Here is a 21322-nt window from a genome sequence, read left to right as displayed (position 1 = left end):
CTCTAACTTGTCGTCCGGCTCGGTAGTTCTTTCAATTCCACAGGATCATGTGATTGGGCCTGTAAAATTTCAGTGTAGTCAGAAAAAAAAAGAAAATACTCTGAAAACAATATTTCTACATGAGGTTAACTTATGAGTCTCTGTGCTACTCTGACCTCAGGGCTTAGTGCAATATGTTCAGAGCCATTCAGTAAGTATTTAGCTCTTTTTTTTCTTGCAAAAAATGACCCAAAAACTCCAGATTTTGTTGAGAATATTTTCTTCAGACTAGCCTGCAGTAAAATTATGAATTTTCTTACACATCCTGAATTACTTTACAATACTGGTCACTGGTTAAAAATAAAACAAACAGGAGATAAGTTTTGATGAACATGGCATGGACGAAATACTGCATCCCTTTCACTCAAACCCCACCACCCCCCCATCCCCCCCCCCCCTCCCAACACCACATGACCTGCTCTTTTTGTCAAATTGTGCAGAGAAATCATCTCTTTGCACACCAGGCATTACAGCCAGTTACAATCAAAATCCATGCATATCATTTTAGCTGGGGAGACTGGTCACCTTTTTATATGGTGTGGGTGCCCAGGTCAAGGCATACGGAGTGTTCCCAGACCCACAAGACAATCCCCCCCCCTTCCCATCATCTCTACATAAAATTCCCCTCTAATGCTCAACTACAAATCATGCATTATCCCAGACGGAACTCTCGGGATGGGGAATCAGGCATTACTGAAGCTGACCTCTGCAAATGCCACACTATAAGTGTGATGCCGCTGACACGGATTGAAGCCAACTCTTGTAATAGCTGTTTCGGTATGGGGGGGGACACACCCCAGCGATTCCACATTACCTCTACAGATTCTGTGTTTGGGAGTTGAGGGCTGGCTCGTTTCCTCAATGTTTTTAACATTCCATTAAAATGTTTTTTTTTTTTTTGGAGATTTCTTCTTTTTGAAATGCGTGAACTGTGGAGGCCATGTGCTTCTCACCAGACTCACGACTCTAAGCAGCGCAGAAGAGCAGCCGCAGACTGCGTTTAGATCAGTGGTCTCCAACCCTGGTCCTGGAGAGCTACAGGGTCTGCTGGTCTCTGTTTTCACCTTAAAAATCAGCACCCAGTTCAGACCCAAGATACCAGGTGAGTTGAGTTAACTGTGTAATCAACTGCTCTAATTGATTCATGAAGTGCAGAGTCACTATGAAAACCAGCAGAGCCTGTAGCTCTCCAGGACCAGGGTTAGAGACCACTGGTTTAGAGCCACCTCTGACTGTCAATGTCTCCACACCGTCCCATCTCACACGTGGAGTAGCTTTTCACCTGCGACCTGGTTCACACTGTGGAAGTTATTCGACAAAAAAAAAAAAAAAATGATTCATTTGGCAATCTGAGGTTGCTCTTCTGCACTTTATTAAAAGCATTTTTAACAGCTCCACAGAGTCTCACATAAGCCTGTTTCAGTTTCACTCGAAAAGCCACCATTTTCATCATTACTCCTTTGGGCCTCCGTCCGGCTTCTCTCTCTCTCTCTCTCTATCTCGCTTTCCTTTCAGAAAATAAAAACTTAAAAGATTTCTAATAACATTTGCATTCTTTTTTTATCATTGTCATCATTTTTTTTTTTTTTTTTTTTTTTTTAAGTGAATGAGTTTTTTGAAATTGTAATCTCTCACGCTCACAACACTACAGGAAGAGAAAATCAAATGAACAGAAACAACGAAAGACGACACCACCTGCGTTTCTTCCCCCGTCTCTACCTGTCACTCTGGCAGCAGAGGGGGCGAGAACTGAAGGGGGGGGGGGGCATGTTATTTTCGACTTGCTTTTTCCTGTCTGTCTTTTTGTGTGTTCCATCATAAACACAATGAAAAAGCTGTATTTTTGACCCCAAACACATCACACTGAACAATAGCGCAGACTTCCCGAACAAAGAAAAAAAAAAAAGGAAAAAGGCCACAGCTTCTTGTTGTCCAGTCATGGCTTGCTGCACTTTTCTCAAAGTCTTTGTGAATCTCCAACGGCTGTTCCTCCTGTGGACAGCCAGCCGGCAGGGAGTCGTTCTGAGGAAGAGGGGCGAGGAAGGCTCAGGTTGCGGTGCCCAAGGGGGGGCGGGGGCAGTGTCAGGCAGACGGACAAGCAGGACGCCCAATCACACTCTAAACTGAGCACCCACCCCACAAAAAAATTTCACACAAAGGACTGAAATCCCACCCCTGTCCTGCCGCTCAGCTTACCTCAGGACTGTACTAGCAGTCTTAGGCCTACACTTCCCACGATGCTTTGTGTTTCTCTCAGCCCATACGCTTGGGCAGTACAGTTCACCCAGCACCACGCCTCACCTGTTTCTTTGAATCAGTTTTCTATTTTTTCCCCAGATTTGTTTTAAGCCCGCATATTTTTCACACAGGTCCTGGACGCGGACGCACAGAAGCTGAACGTGACGGTGGTGGTGGTGGGGGGGGGGGGGGGGGGGGGGTGTGTGAAAGGTCCTCCTGTCCGTAACTCCTCTCACCAGCGCGGGCGATCCCTGGGGGGGGGGGGGGTAGGAAGTAAATGAAATTTCACATGCGGTGGCTCCCCCAGGAGGAAGATCGCAGGGCACGCATGTCAATTTTACGGGGGGGAGCAGGCGTGTCGCTGTGTTCTGTGTTCTCCCACAGCTCTGAAGATCAGGAGAGTCTGCGGGGGGGGGGGGGGGGGTTTACACCCCCCGCTGAAAAGTTTCACATTCTAGAACCTTCTGAGATAACGGCTCTGCCTCGGCCGAGTCCAGGGTGGGGGTGGGGGTGTGGGGGGGTGGTTGCCGGCTGCTCCTCTTCCTGTCCTAACCCACAATGCACTGCTGCAAAGGAGGAAATGGTACCTGGGACCTTCGGTTTGGTTTTCGGGAACACGGAGGCGGGAAGAGAGATCTGCACCCCACCCGCGCCCCATCGGTGGGGGTGGGGCATCGGGCAGGAGTGGGCATCACGTTATGGAGGAAGGTTCCAATAAGGTGAAGCGAGGGATGACATTATCATCATTATATGATCAAAATGACTAACAAAAACTAAAATAACAAAAATCTGATACAGAAGTCATCTTAAACACTGCTATTTAGAACCCTCTCTCTTAGACCAGGTGACTAGCTACCCGTCAACATGCTGAGCTTGCACACTTAATCATGACTTAAACTCCGCACAGGTGAGCTGGAGGAGGCGGGCCTTTCAGAGGCTGACAATGTTTCACTGAAAGCAGAACGAAGCTGCGAAGGCCTGACTGAAGCTGAAGCGCAGCGAGATTCAGCCTCCCGGCCTTTCTGCTTCAGCCCGCTGTCCGCCGAAACTCCCGCCAAACCGCCAAAATCCAAGCTGGACATGAGCCAAAACTTTAAACACAAACCCCCACGAGTGCGTAAGTCCTGAGGTGTAGCGGGGGGTGGGGGGGGGGGGGAGAAGGGGAGGAGACGAAGGGGTAGGAAGGAGGGGACGGGACTTCTGCTGAGGCTCCGCCCCCCCCGTGCCGGGGCAGCAGCGGGATTGGCCGGCAGTTAGCTGGTGGATTTGAGACCGTGCTGGAACGGGCGGGCTCTGGGGAGGAACAGGAAGTGAGGTCACAGCGGGACAGAGAGGGCGAGCGGGCTGAACACGGGTTCGAGGGGTGTGCATTTGTTTCGGGAGGAGCGGAGGGTACAGGAAGAGGAAGATTTCAGGGGCGGGAGAGAGGGGAAGAGGAGGAGGGAGGAGGGCGGAGGAAGGTCAGGACTCCTCGTTGCCCGAGTCTTCCTCGTCGTCGTAGCAGTCGGCGGCGGTGTCGGCGCACACGCCCCCCGCCTCGGCGTCCTCGTCGTCGTCCTCCTCCTCCTCGATGTCGTCGTCGTACAGGTCGTCGTACAGCAGGTCGGAGCTGCTGTCGTGGGAAGGCACTTTGGTCTGTATGCAGTACTCCGCCAGCGTGGTGGGGACCTTCACCCCGTCCCGCTCCGCCTCCGCCTTGGTGGACAGCACCTGCTTCCTGTGTGGGACGGGACGGGGCGGGGCGGGGCGGGGCGGGGCGGGGCGGGGCGTAAAAGAGCGGGATGGTTAACCCTTTGAAGAGTAGGTCTTTTGGAATGTTTTTTCTAAATTCTTAGTCAGTGTTCTATGCAGGGTTGCTTTCATTCACCAGTGGTGACTGTGACATCAGCATTAGAATGTTCAGTTGAGAACATTCTAATCACACATTTATGACCTCACACCTTAAAGGTCCTACATTGGGTCTTAGGCTTTGTGTGGAAGCCACACAGTTTCATTCTAAAGGGGACTGGATTAATAATGAGTGAGAGTGTGTGTGAGCGTGTGTGTGTGTGTGTGTGTGTGTGTGTGTGTGTGTGTGTGTGTGTGTGTGAGTGTGTGTGAGTGTGTGTGTGTGTGTGTGTGTGTGTGAGAGTGTGTGTGTGTGTGTGTGTGTGTGTGTGTGTGTGTGTGTGAGTGTGTGTGTGTGTGTGTGTGTGTGGTTGTGTGTGTGTGAGTGTGTGAGTGTGTGTTTGTGTGTGTGAGTGTGTGAGTGTGTGTGTGAGTGTGTGTGTGTGTGTGTGAGTGTGTGTAAGGCAGAGAGAGAGAGAGGGGTGTGTATTACAGGGGGTCTCCAGCCCGTCTCTGTCTCACCTGATGATCTCGGCGTACTCCTTGTCCTTGCCCTTGCTGTCCCTCCACTTGCGGAACATGACGGAGGCGTCCACGTTGGCCGGGGAGAAGGTGTTGGGCTCGTTCAGCAGGGAGATCACACTGAGCAGGATGGTTCTGCACACGCACACACACACACCATATACACACACACACACGCATATGCATACAAGCACACGCACGTACACACGCACCAAACACACACACATCATCCCAGCATATGATGAGCACCTTTCTAATCGTTAAAAAAGAAACCCATAACTGACCCGTTACAGGACTGCTGCTCTCCAAAGACTCCTCTGCTATGGGTTTGTAACCCTGGGCCTGGAGAGCCAACACCTGCCTGATCATTTTAAAGTCTGTAGCCGCACAGCGAACCCACCCAGGTTGGCATCATAGGACTGAGCGCACTTCAGATTTAAAGGTGAATACAGGAACACACACATAGACCCTGCGGCTCTCCAGGACCAGGGCTCCCGACCCCCTGCCGTACTACAGAATAAAAACGGGAGTCTCCGTCGCCCCCTGCTGGTCTGGAGGAGTACCTGACGTTCTGGGTGGGGTTCCACCGCTCGGAGGGCAGCTCTCCGCTCTGGGGGTCGTCCACCGGGGGGTGCAGGATGGAGATGCAGACGTCGCCGTTCTGCCGTGCACACAAAGTCACAGTTCAAAGGTCGAAGGTCGTAGGTGACATATTTCTGTGACACCTCCCGCCCATTATTTCCCTCGGTAACCTCGGGCTGATTTGGGAAAGCGCAGTCGTGCTCCCCTCTGGAGTGTGTGAGGTCAGCCGCTGCTTCCCATCACACAGCAGTGCACAAGTCAGCCGCACAGAGACAGGAGCGGGTGCATCCATACACTACAGCAGAGCCTTAACAGATACCAGATCATGGGGCCCATCCATGCACTAGAACATATTCGCCAGGTAGAGCTGAGTTTGTTCTCGCTTGTCTGAGTGTGAGATTTTCATTAACGCTGCTATACACACAGAAATAAACACACGGTGTGCGTTCCCGCAGTAAACAAGCCAGCTCGGATGTGCCAGAGACACACAGCAGATGCTCTTATCAGACGCTCTTCTCCACTCCTGCATAGATATTCACACGGATATTTCACTCAGGATAAGCATTTGTGGATACGTGCTTCAAGATAAACATTCGCAATGCCCCCCCCCCCCGGCCTGGGATTTGAACCCGCAACCCAACACCGCTGCCACTGAAACCGCGCAGGAAACCCGCGTTGCCAGCTGACGGCTTCCCTAAAAGCCCAGCTCTGGGCGTATGACTGGCGTGTGACGTGTGTGGCGGGCATGTGGCTGGCAAGTGGCTGGCGTGTGACTGGTGAGGCGGGTCTTACCTCGTAGATGTTGGGGTGCCACATCTTGGTGAGGAACCTGAAAGTGGGCGGGGAGTACGGGTAGTCCATGGGGAACTTGATGTGAGCCTGCAGACAAAAATAAATAAAAATAAACAAACAAACAAACAAACAAACAGGAGGGGAGGCCAGTAATTCTGATGGCAGCAGTGGCTTCACGCTGTAAAGGTGTAACCCGGAGAGAGGGGAGAGAAAGAGAAGCACACAATCTCTCTCTCTCTCTCTTTTATTTTTCTTTTATAAACTCAAAGCCCTTTGCTCAAAACACACCTGGTCTGGCAGCAGACAGAAGAGACAAGTAAAAAAGAAAACGAAAAAATCCTTTCAAACATCAGTCCCCTTTCATCAACCAGTCTCAGAGAGAGAGCTCTGCCTGCTTTTGTTGTTCATACAGGGGGAGCATGGACTCCATTTCCCAGGAGTGCTAACTGCCTCCCAGGAACAGCCAGTTCTGAGAACTACAGACACACAGAACTGAGGGAGAGTGGGGCAGGAAAGGGGGAGAGAGAGGAGGAGAGGCAGAGAGGGAAATAGAGGGTGAAAGGGAGAGAGACTCAGGGGGAGAGATGCAGAGATGGACAGCGAGAGGGAGAGAGGGAGAGAAAGTAAGAGAAGGGGATGTTAATGATGTCTCAGTGCTCTGTTTCACACATTCTGTGGGTGTCCCTGGCACCTGTGCATCCAAAATATGTGTGTGTGTCCGGGTCTACCTGTGTGTGTGTGTGTGTGTGTGTGTGCGTGTGTAAGTGTGAAAGTGTGTGTGTGTGTAAGTGTGAGTGTGAGTGTGTGTGTAAGTGTGAGTGTGAGTGTGTGCGTGTGTAAGTGTGAGTGTGTGTGTGTGTGTGTGTTTCTGTGTGTGGCTCTACCTGTGTGTGCGTGTGTATGTGTGATTGTTTGTGTGTGTGCGTGTGCGCGCCTGGATCTACCTGTGTGTGTGTGTGTGTGTGTGTGTGTGTGTGGCTCTACCTGTGTGTGCGTGTGTATGTGTGATTGTTTGTGTGTGTGCGTGTGCGCGCCTGGATCTACCTGTGTGTGTGTGTGTGTGTGTGTGGCTCTACCTGTGTGTGCGTGTGTATGTGTGATTGTTTGTGTGTGTGCGCCTGGATGTACCTGTGTGTATGTGACAGAGTGTGTGTGTGTGTCTGTGTGTGTGTGTGTGCGTGTGTATGTGTGATTGTTTGTGTGTGTGCGCCTGGATCTACCTGTGTGTATGTGACAGTGTGTGTGAGTGTGTGTGTGAATGAGGAGGTGTCAGTAATGCTGACTCACGGTGAACTCTGAGCTGTCTGCCTGTGGCTAAAGCAGACCAGCCGGATGGAGGAGGGGGAAAGAGAGAGAGAGAGAGAGAGAGAGAGAGAGAGAGAGAGAGAGAGAGAGAGAGAGAGAGAGAGAGAGAGAGCAAGAGGGGGGTGGGGGGGAGAGAGAGAGGGGAAGGGAAAGGCAGTGAAAGAGAGAGAGAGAGCAGGTGGAAAGCTAGTCTTTCCCTGTGCTAAATTTAGCAGGGTTTTCTGCGGGGGGCGGAGGTGAGAATCTGGGTTTGGGACGGCGCGATCGGACACCGTGAAGGAGAACGGGTCGCTCGACCGCACGCGGTCCCGCTCCGATACGACCGCCGGACGAAACGCGCTCGCTCTCCTTCAACCTCGAACGCCGCCCTCCGCTCGCTTATTCCCCCACGACCTCTCAGGCCTCAGACACACACTCCGCCCGGCCTCCGCGTGACGACTCCATCCAACAGAAAAGCACCGCGAATACAATCGGTGTAATACGGTAAGAGGAAATGGGACCTTCCTGGTCCCCTTAATGCACTCAACACAGGTCTGACTGTAATAAATGAAACCAGCTGTGACCCCGGATGGGTACGGAGGACGGGCTTCATGTGCTCAGGCAGAGGTTGCAGAGCTGAGCTCCGAAGTAGGGAGTCTACATCCCTCCTTTTGGTCTTCTCTTCCTCCGCTTTCACACCTGACACCTCCTCCTTTTCACAGGGGGTCTCCCCCCATTTCCGTTCTGCGTTGGCAGGAGTAACTAAAGGGGCGAATGCTGGGTGGTATGGGGTGGTTAAGTGGTGCTCATGGGACGACGCGCTGTCCCGTACTGGAGGACTTCTCATGCATTATGCCCCCTTCTGGCAATGCCATGTGAATGCAATCACAGTGTGTGCAGATTAAACACACGGAGCATATATGCAGGGTTCGAACTGATCAACCCCGCACAACCGACGTTAAAAAATAATGACCAACAGGGGTGTGACTGTACGTGGTCAGTCGACTTATTCGTCATTATATCCCACTCACTCAACCATTCAATACTGCCTCAGTCTCAGATTCAACAGCCTGTTCTGTGCTGGTCACTAGCTCATACAGGTGTGTCCTTTCTACACAGCCAATCAAACTCAATTCAGTCAACATTCAGCCCCAGACACACGCACAGCTGCACACACGCACACGTGCACGCTCGTACAAACGCATGCAATCTTACACGTGCACACCAATTCCACGGTGTGCACTTTCACATGTATATACACTCTCACACATGCACTCTCCCTCAACACAAACGCAGTCATGCACACACAGTCAGACAGTCCAGCCACACACACACACACACACACACACACACACATTTACACTCCAACCGTGAGCGATTCACACACACTCCCTCATTAACATTTCAAGCCCTCCCAGCCACTCTACACAGCAGCTGTAGGTGGCCTGCAAACATCATCCGCAGTCCCTGTAACAGCAGTGCCAGACAAGCTCTCAGTCAATTTGCAGCGAGGCTGATTGTTACAGACAGAAGTCCTCCAGTTTAATGAACTGAGTAACTGTGAGAGAAAGAGAGAGAGAGAGAGAGAGAGAGGCAGAAAAAGCTCAAAGAAAAGACAGAGCAAGAGAAGAAGAAAAGGGGAAAAAAGAGAGAGAAAGCGGGATGGATTGAGGATGGAAAGCAGTGCATATAAAATAAACAAAAAGAACAAACGCAGTCAATAAGGCAAAGCTCCACCCCTTAGTCTGACTGCCACTAAACACACCAACCGCTGTGAGTCTCCATGAGCCCAGAACCTCAGTGTAGAACCACCGCATAGAACTGCAGCATAGAACCACCGCATAGAATCGCAGGATAGAAACACTGCATAGAACCGCAGCATAGAAACACCACCTAGAACCGCAGCATAGAACCGCAGGATAGAACCGCAGGATAGAAACACTGCATAGAGCTGCAGCATAGAACCACCGCATAGAACTGCAGCATAGAACCGCAGTGTAGGACCACAGGATAGAACCACCGCATAGAACTGCAGCATAGAACTGCAGTGTAGGACCACAGGATAGAACCACAGTAAAGAACCACAGCAAGGAACCACAATGTAGACCCACAGCATAGAATCACCACATAGAACTGTAGTGTAGAACCACAGCATGGAACCACAGTGTACACAACAGCTACACTTTCGAGCTAAAAATGGACTAAAAACACCTCACATAATAGTGGCCTATCAAGATTACATCTCCCATAACAGTGGTGTACAAAGATATCTGGAAGCCAACAAATTCATTAAAAAGGTAATGTGAGTCAAAGTTGGTGTCTTCCCTATCTGAAGGGTGGAAGAGATGTTGAGACTCAGATCTGACTTCAACTGATAACCAGCAGCGCTTCATTTCGCTGAGACCCAATCTCCCCTGTTCATCTAAAATGAATGACCGTCTGTTTACACAATCCACAGCTTCATTAAACTGATCTGTGGCAAGCAGCTGACACTGGGGTGGAGCTGGCCCAAGACCGCCTCTACACCCAAGTGCCGAATTCCACCTACCGCCCTTTTCCCAACACAGACACTGGCCTTGGCCTGCTCCTTCCTTTCTATATTCCCCCGACTGGTCAGTGCCAGAGCTCCTCATCCATTGGATGACTTTATGGATAGGCTCCACCCCCTTAGATAAACCCCACCCCCTAACCGAACGCCAGCGGCAGGTCCATGTGGGGGCCGTCGTCTCACAGGTAAGACAGGGAAGTGGGTGACGTTTTTTGGAGGGGGGGGCAGGGAGCATGCAGAGGGGATTGTAAATGCTCTGTGTGAACACGTCTGAATTACATCATCCTCTCTGGGGATGCAGACCCACACGCACAGACACACACACGGGCATGTATACCCGCACACACTCACATTCACATGCAGGGCATATAAAGCAGTTCATCAGTTACAGCACATGCTTATTTTACGGAATCTCTTACGCATACTTTCCCGTATCCTAAGATAAAGGGCGCGTGTCATGGACAGTGTAACTGTTGGGGGGGGACAGGCACGTTGGCCTGGGAAACCTACAGACCCCTCATCCCTAAACCTCAGCAGAGGAAGCACACACACACACACTCCTCTGTCCAGAGTAAGCACACACACACACTCCTCTGTCCAGAGTAAGCACACACACACACTCCTCTGTCCAGAGGAAGCACACACTCCTCTGTCCAGAGTAAGCACACACACACACTCCTCTGTCCAGAGTAAGCACACACACACACACACACACACACACACACACACTCCTCTGTCCACAGGAAGTACACACACACACACACACACATCCTCTGTCCACAGGAAGTACACACACACACACACACACACACACACACACACACACACACACACACACACACACACACACACACACACTCCTCAGTCCACAGGAAGTACACACACACACACACACACACACACACACACACTCCTCAGTCCACAGGAAGTACACACACACACACACACACACACACACACACACACACACACACACACACACACACACACACACACACACTCCTCAGTCCACAGGAAGTACACACACACACACTCCTCAGTCCACAGGAAGTACACACACACACACACACTCACACACACACATCACACACTCACACACACACACTCACCACCACACACACACACACACACACACACACACACACTCCACTGTCCACAGGAAGTACACACACACACACACACACACACACACACACTCCTCCCCCTCACTGCGCGGCCCTCTGCACATCACGCTACGCTCCCCCGTTAGCACGACGGGTCCGCCGATCACGATTTCTCCCTGAACATCAACACACACACATAAACCACACCGCCAAAGTTCTGCTGTGGCTTTAATCATCTTACAGAGATAAATAAAACTACGTGTTCACCAATTCCAATTCAGCTCAGTCAATTCAATGAATAAACGGAAAAATCCTCATAGAACATTCTGGGTTTTTTTTACCCCCAATTAATGAAGCGAACTTCCTGAACTGGCCGAACGGTATTAGTATTAGCCAGACGTACAGTCTGTTCCACACCCTAACAATCAGCCCCAGCACTGAATATCGCAATTATGATCCACTTAGTAATTCCACCCAACATAGATCATAAACCTCTATTGCAAACATACAGCTTTGGTCGTCAATTAACGGGCCTTGCTAAATCTAAATCTGCCTCTACATTTCCACCAATTTTACACCATTATCTGGGCACGTGTCCTGAAATGCACAGTTATTACGAGCGGGACAGGAAGAGAGGACGCAGGCAATCTTCCTTAACGTGTGCTGACACCGCAAAGCCAGCGGACAGGATGCTACTGTGCAAACTCCGACTGTACGGGTCCTTCTGGTCAACATCTTCACAACGCGCTCGGGAAATGAACGGTCGCGTGCTTAAAAGATATTTTTTTGCGATTTTCAGGCAAAAGACAACATGGAAGGAAAGGGACTCGCACAGCGCTAAATATAGACCATCGCTCAAAAAACAAAAGGCGCCCAGATGTTTAGAAAAATACAAAAAGTTTTTATTGCACAGACATCTTGCTAAAAAAAAAAAAATCACAAACAGGACAAACTTTCTGGTGGCATACGACCTTCTTCAGCGGATTCCTGGTAGAGAAACCCACAAGCCATTTTACAGCATGTTATTGGAGCAGTGCGGAAGGCTTTCCCCTTCTTTACCAGCAACTTGCAAGCAATTTCACAGTGTTACTTAGGCGCAACGCTAACATTCGCCCAAGGTGGGATTTCCTAGGGCTAAGTTTCTTAAATGTGGCAAACCAAGGTCTCTACTGGCTCCATCAAGACAGGAGGGTGGATGATCTTCTTACTGTTTATAACCAAGCCATAATAAAGGTATGGTACATTTTTCCCCCTTTTTGGGGGGGTGGATGGGTGAATACATCAAAAGGTCGCCATTTCCTCTGGCGATTTACAGATCACCGCAGGCAGATTAGAGTACACTGGCCTTTACCCCCCAATCTAGGGGAGGAACTGCCCATTTACCCCGCCCCCCCAGCTGAGAGCAGCAGGGGGTGCTGGGGGGGCCATAGGCAGCTGCATTAATAATGCAGGAGCGGCATTAATATTCAATCACAGCCTCACATCCTCTCTCCTGCAACCCCTACTCCCTCACACACAAACACAGACACACACACAGACTCTCTCTCTCTCTCTCACACACACACTAACACACACACTCTCTCTCTTTCTCACACTCACACAAACACAAACACACACACACACACACTCTACACACACCCCCACACACACTTGAATAAAATAAATAAACACAGTCTCCTGTTTGTGTGTGTGCTTCTCAGACAGACGCAGACTGTAACCGTGCGTAAAGCGCAGAAGGCTCGGGACGCATGGAGCCGAGGCTGCAGGTCGTTTGATCCGGAAGGTTCCTCAGCGTGAGCAGCGCGCGAGTCTCACCTCACAGACGGTATGGCGGGCACGCTAACGTTTAGCCAGCTTTACAGAAACACATCAGAAGGTATGGGGGGCACGCTAACGTTAGCCAGCTTTACAGAAACACATCAGAAGGTATGGGGGGCACGCTAACGTTAGCCAGCTTTACAGAAACACATCAGAAGGTATGGGGGGCACGCTAACGTTAGCCAGCTTTACAGAAACACATCAGAAGGTATGGCGGGCACGCTAACGTTAGCCAGCTTTACAGAAACACATCAGAAGGTATGGGGGCACGCTAACGTTTAGCCAGTTTACAGAAACACATCAGAAGGTATGGGGGCAGCTAACGTTAGCCAGCTTTACAGAAACACATCAGAAGGTATGGGGGCACGCTAACGTTTAGCCAGCTTTACAGAAACACATCAGAAGGTATGGCGGGCACGCTAACGTTTAGCCAGCTTTACAGAAACACATCAGAAGGTATGGGGGGCACGCTAACGTTAGCCAGCTTTACAGAAACACATCAGAAGGTATGGCGGGCACGCTAACGTTTAGCCAGCTTTACAGAAACACATCAGAAGGTATGGGGGGCACGCTAACGTTAGCCAGCGTTACAGAAACACATCAGAAGGTATGGCGGGCACGCTAACGTAAGCCAGGTTTACAGAAACACATCAGAAAGTATGGGGGGCACGCTAACGTGAGCTAGCGGTACAGAAACACATCAGAGCCGTCCAACTCCACGTGGTGTGAAGCTCACCACAATTAAGGCCTGGCAAAGAGCTCTGGGCAGTACAGCTTTAGATTACATCACAGTCTGAACACACCAAGTGATAATATTATGACCAAATATAATAAACGCTGAGTAAGCTAATCATTTCCACTGACACTAGACGAGAGTGGCGAGGTCTGGAGATGACTCGCCGATGACACACCTATGGTCCACTGGACGCCTTTCAGAATCCAAGGAAACCGGAAAAATGCGGGAATACGACTAATTCTGGCCTCACCGGATTAGTCACCCAGGGGAAAACAGGAAGAGTGGAATGTCGCGCTCAACGCTCCTGCCTTCAGCTAGCAAGCTCTCTCTCTCTCTCTCCTTATCTCTCACACTCTCTGCCTCTCTCTCTTTCTATCTCACCCTCCCTCTCTCCTTTCCCTCACTTCCTCTCCCGCTCGCTCCCTCTCTATCTCTCCCGCTCCCTCTCTCTCTCGGTCTCCGCGAGCCGTCCTTGCACATGCCGTTTATATCCCAGCAGGGGCTATAAATAGGCGTCTGCTGCGTTTGGAGTCACCGTGCCAAGACTAAACGGGTCCAAAGAGCGAGGGAGAAACAGAGGGAGAGACAGAGAGACAGAGGAAGGGGTGAGAGGGGGATGAGGTGACAGAGAGGAGTCAATGACTCTCTAACAGAGCCTTCTGTTAGATTCTTTAAAAACCTGTGTGGGCGCGGAGATGGGCACAGGCAGGCACGGCGGGGGGCACAGTCTCTCCCTGTCTCAGCGTCCTAAAGCGGGTACTAAATTCACCCACCGAGCTGGTCACTGTAAACCTTAACCTCCCAGTTATGAGCTCCACCCCCCCTCACCCGACTTACCCCTCATCCCAGAGCTGGGTCACTTTAAAACCCCTCTAACCCCTCACCAGAGCTGGGTCACTTTAAAACCCCTCTAACCCCTCACCAGAGCTGGGTCACTTTAAAACCCTCTAACCTCCCTCACTTTAACCCCTTACCCCACCAGAGCTGGGTCACTTTAAAAACCCACTTCTTAACCCCTCACTCAGAGCTGGGTCACTTTAAAACCCCACCTCACCAGCTGGGTACTTACACCCTCTAACCCTCACCAGAGCTGGGTCACTTTAAAACCCCTCTAACCCCTCACCAGAGCTGGGTCACTTTAAAACCCCTCTAACCCCTCACCAGAGCTGGGTCACTTTAAAACCCCTCTAACCCCTCACCAGAGCTGGGTCACTTTAAAACCCCTCTAACCCCTCACCAGAGCTGGGTCACTTTAAAACCCCTACCCCCCACCAGAGCTGGTCACTTAAAACCCTACCCTCACCAGAGCTGGGTCACTTTAAAACCCTTAACCCCTCACCAGAGCTGGGTCTACACTTTAAAACCCTTTCTTAACCCACCAACGTCACTTAAAACCCTACCCTCACCGGCGTCATTACTTACTCACGAGCTGGGCATTAAACACCGCACGTGCACAAACAACCCACACTGGCCACCTACCTCACCAACTCACACACACCTCACCAGCGGCACTGACGGTCACACAACTCCACACACCTATACGCTCGCTAAACCCACACCCGAGCTGTCACACCCAACCCACATGCCACAACACACGCGCAACTGCGCAACACACACACACACACACACACACACACACACACATACGCTCGCACACACACACGCGCGCACACACACAAGGTTCTCTCTGCTGCAGCTCCAGTTCTGCCATGTTCCTTCTCTCAGAGCTGCAGAGATTACAGCAGCCCTGTCGCATGTAAAGCTCATTTTCCCACTTTCCTCATTTCCAAACCCTAAAACGCACATCTGAGTGCTACTTTCCACAAAGAAGGGAGTTACACATCACTCCCGCCTCTGAAACTGCCGTCTTTTCCTTATAATGATCAGCCCTTTTCCTGAACTTTTACAAAACCCAGGATCATTTCTTTCTATAGCTCCATATATTCAGGGTTAGGACTGAGGGTGAGTTAACTGTTCTCAGATCAGTACTGGGGTGACACCAGCTACTAAACAAGACGCTGACTGACAGCTGTCATCTCGCTCTGACAAAGCCACTCTGAAGTGTGTGAAGGCTCTATGGGGTAAACACTCCATTACGCCACCTGTGAGTGCTGCTCAAAGATCATTCTAGGGGGTAAAACACAAGAAAACAACACGGTTGGACATTCTGATCTTCTAAAACACCAGGCCGGCCAGTGGAGGATGGGCTTCCCCTCTATAGTCAGGTTCCTCCTGAGATTTCTTCCCATTGCAGCGTATTTTTCTTGCCACTGTTTTAGGGTTTTTCTCCCCACTGATTTTTGGCTGGCCAGCCGTACAAACGTGAATGTCTGTGACTGACTGAGTTAGTGATGAAGTTACACGATTGGTCAGCCGGATCACGTCTGTTAGGTCCAGCCATATACTAGGTTTTAACCTGGTCTTGTCTTTTTTTACCTCATGTGCTTGCTATTTGGGGGTTCAGGCCTGGTTTTAGCTCTTTTGCTCAGTTTCTTGCCCTTTTTCTGCTACTCTGTAAAGTGCCTTTGTGACAGTTCTCTAAAAGAAGTACAATACAAATAAAATTGATTTGATTTGATAAAACAGGGCTGCGCAATGAGGTACACAGCAATAGGAGCAGCTTTCTTGAAAATGACTGAAGTTTCATGGCTGAACCTGAAGCACAAAACTGGAAGGGTGAACTGAATTTGAAAGGTTTTTTATTTTATTTTTTGCAGATAGGAATCTATGCTACACACAACAACTCTTGTCCAGATGCAGATGCGTTCCAATGCATTCAATTACCCCAATGTGAATGAGTACTGTGCGTGTTACAATACATGCGCCAATTTAACACCTTCAGAAAATAAAAATTTAAAGTCCTGGTGTTTGAAGAAAGGGCAGCCAAATGAAGCATAACATGACTGTAGACCATCAGCACGTGACCCGTTCCTGAGAGCCCGTGTCCGTTTCCAACGACCAACCACCACCCCCTTTCCCCAGCTCTTTCAGTGACAGGTATGCGAGCTTTCTCGCGCCCTGCCAGCCTACCGTTCTACCGATGACACCCCCTTTTCTTTCCTACAGCCCCTATGTCACCGGTGGTGGAGAGTGCGGGGGTTGGAACATAGTCTTCTTTAATAAATTAGTAACCTCAATCAATTCTGCACCAGAGGTAAACCAACCCAGCTCACCTTGAAGTAGCCCCCCTCATAGAGGGTGTTGGGGGGTCCAAAGATGGCCACCTCCCAGTTGTAAAGGTCGGACTCCTCCACCAGCGTGATGCGGAAGCCCTCCACCGGCTCCTCCTGCAGGGACTTCAACTCCAGCATGAGGGCTTTCTGCGAACTCGGCATCTGTTGCTGCGCCATGGCGATCCCGCTGAGCCCCTAACCGACGCACGGAAATGGGCGTGAAGGAAGCAGGGACGGGGAACGATATCCAAATTAAGGCGTAATGTCGCCAGGGACTGAGGCTCCAGCAACTCCGCGTTAAGTGCGATGACGTACTGACAAATTAGCTTAAATCTGACTGTTTGACCGCTGGCATTTCAAGAAGTCAGTAAAGCGAAGTTTTGGCCGGCCAGGTGAACAAAAACCTACCGATGGCAAAGACGGTGGCGATCGAAAGATCACTACACTTCAAAAAGAGGTCTTATACATGGACGTCAATTGAGCAAAGTTAACTGCACGCTTAATGCTTCCTTATGTTTATCACACTAGATAGAGTGCTCGCTAAATCGGACAAGAAGTCACTGTTGTGCGCACATTAAATGCGTAAAATATTCATTCATGTTGCCAACAACCTGTAAACTGCAGACCATTAACGATGTTTACTGTAAGTAGATGGTGTTAAAATTCCAATTGCAATAAAAATCTCATTGAAATTTTAATTTTGTTGCAAGCTCTCGACACTAGCGTCAACAAACTTGAAGCTAAAAATAATATTGTTCACGTTAGCTACCAGTCTTTCCGACAGTCGGCCCTCCTAAAATACGTTTTGCGCTAAATGTATTATCTAAATCACAAACTCAGTGCGGTTGGTAGTGAAAAGTCAGAGCCGAATGTGTGAAAAGCTCTAACATTCGCTTTACAGGCTAGCTAACAACCAGGCAGTTCAGATAAGTCTAACTATCCAACAACGTAAACAAAGCATTCTGCGATAGCTAGACTAACATTAGCAATCTCTAGATCTTGTAGCTAGTACAGCTCGCTGGCTAGCACCAGATAGCCAGCTGCCGTCGCTGTTTTCTAGTTTTTGACTGCGCTAAGCTTGTTAGCTATCTAGTTAGCCACCGTTAGATAGCTATTTGGGGTGCCAAGCCGAAAAGCGTGTCCCGTTACTCGGTGCTCTTTCTTCGGTGTTGTAGCCAGCAGGACAGCTAACGTTAACATCCAGAAGGGAGGGGGTGCTGGCGGGTGGTGTCTTTCAGCCTCTCCACCAAATTGTCCCCGCGTTCAATTTATTTATAGCAGGCTGCGATGGCGAATGCCTCTTTAGCCTGCCTGGCTTTCTCCTGGCGTCCAAAACCCAAACAGAACACGCATAACCTCGCTAGCAAGCGTGCTGTATGCCTTAACGGTACCGTCTCTCTCCCGCTAGCAAACCGTTAGCCGCTGTCCGACCGCCTCCTCGACTGATCCGCTAGTTGTTTATATTTGTTTATCTGGTCCGTGGGGCTGCTCCTGCTTCATCACGCTTAGGCTACGTGCCCCCGTACGCGAGGTATCTTCCTGGCAAATGTTTTTTGTCACACCCGACCCCCTCCACCACCCCGAGAGCGGAGAGGTCAGTGGGTTGAATTATTTTCGCAGTGCAGACACGCACCGAAATTCATACACTGTCGGGAAAAAAGACAAAAATATACACATAACTAACCAGCCACTTCTTTTTCCCCTCTTCTCTCTCTTTCTATTGGTGCTTCCGGTTAATACTGCGCATGTCTGCTCACGCCTCGCCCACACGACTTCTGCGTAATTGCCTCATGCCATGTAGAAGAGTCACGTCCGACGTGCGGGTCCACTACGCCCCCCGAAATGATGGCCAGCAGTTTCTGGGACCAACTTGAATATTGGCGAGAAAGCTAATGTGCCACATTAATAGTATTGTTAACAGGCACTGAATTCACAAAGCAAGTAACAAACATTCAATGAAATGGATATACAGATTTTTATTTTCATATTATCATAGGATTACATTGAATTTTATCATTAACACAACACCTCAATGGATATTGGAGACTATGGACAAACATTAATTAAGCCTGTCGTCTATTCCATGTAATCAAAATGGTTGTATTGGTATAGATTGATTGTGTTAAATGTTACTCGTCTTTCTGTATTGGTAGCAAATAGCCATGTCACTGTGTAGCCAGTAACCGCTCTTTACAAAATGCAATTTGCTTTTTATTTCTATTATACCTCCCCGTTGAATTACAGGCAGCACAGTTTGTCTTATTTTATTGCTGACCTACTGCTGATCAGAGAGATCCCTTTCTGTCGGTTGTCATTTGTATTATTTGTTTTTACTTGCTATTTCTTGTACTGTCCGTACAAATGGGGATACGACTCAAGGCAAGGATGCATTGATTACTTGTCACTGCTTGTGTTCCAGGGGGCGAGAATGGAAATATTGTGAAGACAATAATTAAATACTCTCTCGGGTCCAGTTTTCCATTAAAAGGTTTCTCACTTCTTTGTGTTTGGGTGTGGGTGTGTGCATGTGCATGTGTGTGTGTGTGTTTTTGTGTGTATGATTTCAGTCAATCTAAGGAAAACAGTTTGAATTTCTCTTTCCAGAAGGACACCATGGATGAGCTGAACATCCTAACTTGCAGGTGTAATATTTCCTCTCTGTAGTTCCCTTGTTCATTCTGGCCAGCTGAAGTCTTCAGTGTAGTGAGGTGTGCTGACAACAAGGAAGTTCACCTGGAAGCACTCGGCCCCATGCCCACCCATCTATCACATCCTCCCCAGGTGCAAATTTCACTCCTGAGTGACTCGTGCCCATCTGCTCCTCCCCCTAAGCAGCATGCATGGGATGTGTTTTTGAAAATCAATAGATCTCTTTTGAAACAGCACCCATCTTAATGTTTCAGTTTTTTATATCGACTTTCAATTTTTTTCCCTCACACAAAAGCAAAACTATTGTTACCGCTATATGAGATGTGGATTTATTTAATTTATTTTAATAAAAAGATTGATGTTTTTGCAAACCTTGACTCCAGCATCCCCCTTGCACAATTTGTGGCTAAATGCTTTGTGTGTTTTTGTGCAAAGTCTCTCACTCCGATACAAAAGCTCATACCATGGTAGGAATGCAAAGACCCCTCCTTGCAGTATGTCACAGAACAAACTCTAGGACTGATTTCCCTTGCATGAAGCCAGTAACACCTTTCACAAGCATGTGAATAATCTGGAATTGCCATCTTTACTTCCAGTAATGATGACATGTTTTGCTGGCATAGGCATAGATTTAGGGGGGGGGGCACAGGGGTACATCCCCCTCAATATTTAGAACACATGCATTTGCCCCCCCCCCCCCCCCCCCCCCCCAATAAAAACTGAATTTTGTGTTTTCCTTTACATAAATAAAGACATTTCCACCATAAATTGATGTGTCCGCTTCAATGTTCGAACAAAACCTATGCCACTGTTTGCTTGGCAACCTATACACCCAAAAACTGTCATAGTTTATTGGTTTACCAACCCTGTTTCTGGAGATCTGCCATCCTGTAAGTTTTTGTTTCATTTAAACAAGATCTCTAGCTGTTGAATAAGATGTTCTTTGTTAGGGCTGGAGTAAAAACTTATAGGAGGGTAGATCTCCAGATACAGGGATGGAAACCACTGACTTCAGCAAATCATGCCCACGGTTTGAACTGCTGCAATGAAGCAGCATAAGAATGAATGCTTCACAGAATGCAAGAGTCTCTTCTTTCACACAACATACTAATGGCATTCACCAAAATGTGACAAAGTTCCCCGTGAAAGGGGTTTAGTTTTGGAATAAAATATTAGTCTGCCCTTTGAGATTGAGGAAGATCCATCCCCCTAACTCCTTTTTTTTAAGATGATGAAGGTTATTTGGATTTTGTCATAAAAAAGCTCATGTGAATGTATGTTCCCCAGTTAAATTTGCACTCAGGAGCTGGTGAGAATGCTTCAGAAGTTAACCATTTGGATTATGAAATGTGAAATCGGTACAATCTGTAATCTTTACTGACAATGGACGTATCTAGAAATGACATTTACAGCAAAGCCTGAACATTAAATTCTGTCAAAAAAAGTGTAAGAACCGTATTAAGTGTACCTGTGTTGCCAGCAGTTGGGGTTAAGTATTGGTTCTGTGTGCTTATATTTATCTTACTATATCTGTGTGTGACAGAATAATTGTAAAAGTTATGGATGGATTTTGTGAAGCGATTTGAAAATAGGCTTGTTGTCACCACTGCTGGGAGACCTCTTGACGTCAATTTAGACCTAGCCTGGCAAGGCCTGTCACTTTTATTGTAATATTGCTTAATTGTCACTAGAGGGCGCTATACAACACTAGATCCCCAGTGGACTCTTGTCCAGTACAGTGCCACATCCTAACAAAAATGACACACTTTAGTTTCAAGCCTATTTTCTCTTTCATGTAAGACTTGTGTATTTGTTCTCAACCCTCAGACATGAATATTTCATAATTTTGAAAGTGTACCCTTTAAAAATAGCATATGGAACAATAACAAATATCTGATGCTGTCGTGTTTTCTTTTTTGCATTTTATTCATTGAAATGTTACCAGATACTTAGTTCTTGTGTTCCCTTGGTTCTCTCAGCTTCTGAACTGCAGGACGTTCTGGTTGGAGTT

The 21322-nt window shown here is 48.7% G+C and overlaps 1 protein-coding gene across 1 annotated transcript; it reads right to left on the bottom strand.

Moving 5' to 3' along the window:
- Positions 1–1389: 1389 nt before the first annotated feature.
- On the bottom strand, positions 1390–18494 carry ube2r2 (ubiquitin-conjugating enzyme E2R 2). The gene is made up of 6 exons (XM_064309481.1): positions 18347–18494; positions 16663–16857; positions 6001–6087; positions 5190–5287; positions 4627–4761; positions 1390–3994 (listed from the first exon to the last, which is right to left on the bottom strand). Exons 2-6 carry the CDS (start codon positions 16837–16839, stop codon positions 3739–3741), a joined length of 753 nt encoding a protein of 250 aa, XP_064165551.1. The 5' UTR covers positions 16840–16857; positions 18347–18494; the 3' UTR covers positions 1390–3738.
- Between the last annotated feature and the right edge of the window lie 2828 nt (positions 18495–21322).

Source organism: Anguilla rostrata, chromosome 14 (genome assembly GCF_018555375.3).
Source record: "Anguilla rostrata isolate EN2019 chromosome 14, ASM1855537v3, whole genome shotgun sequence".
Lineage (NCBI taxonomy): Eukaryota > Metazoa > Chordata > Actinopteri > Anguilliformes > Anguillidae > Anguilla > Anguilla rostrata.
This window is presented reverse-complemented; position numbering and strand designations above follow the sequence as displayed.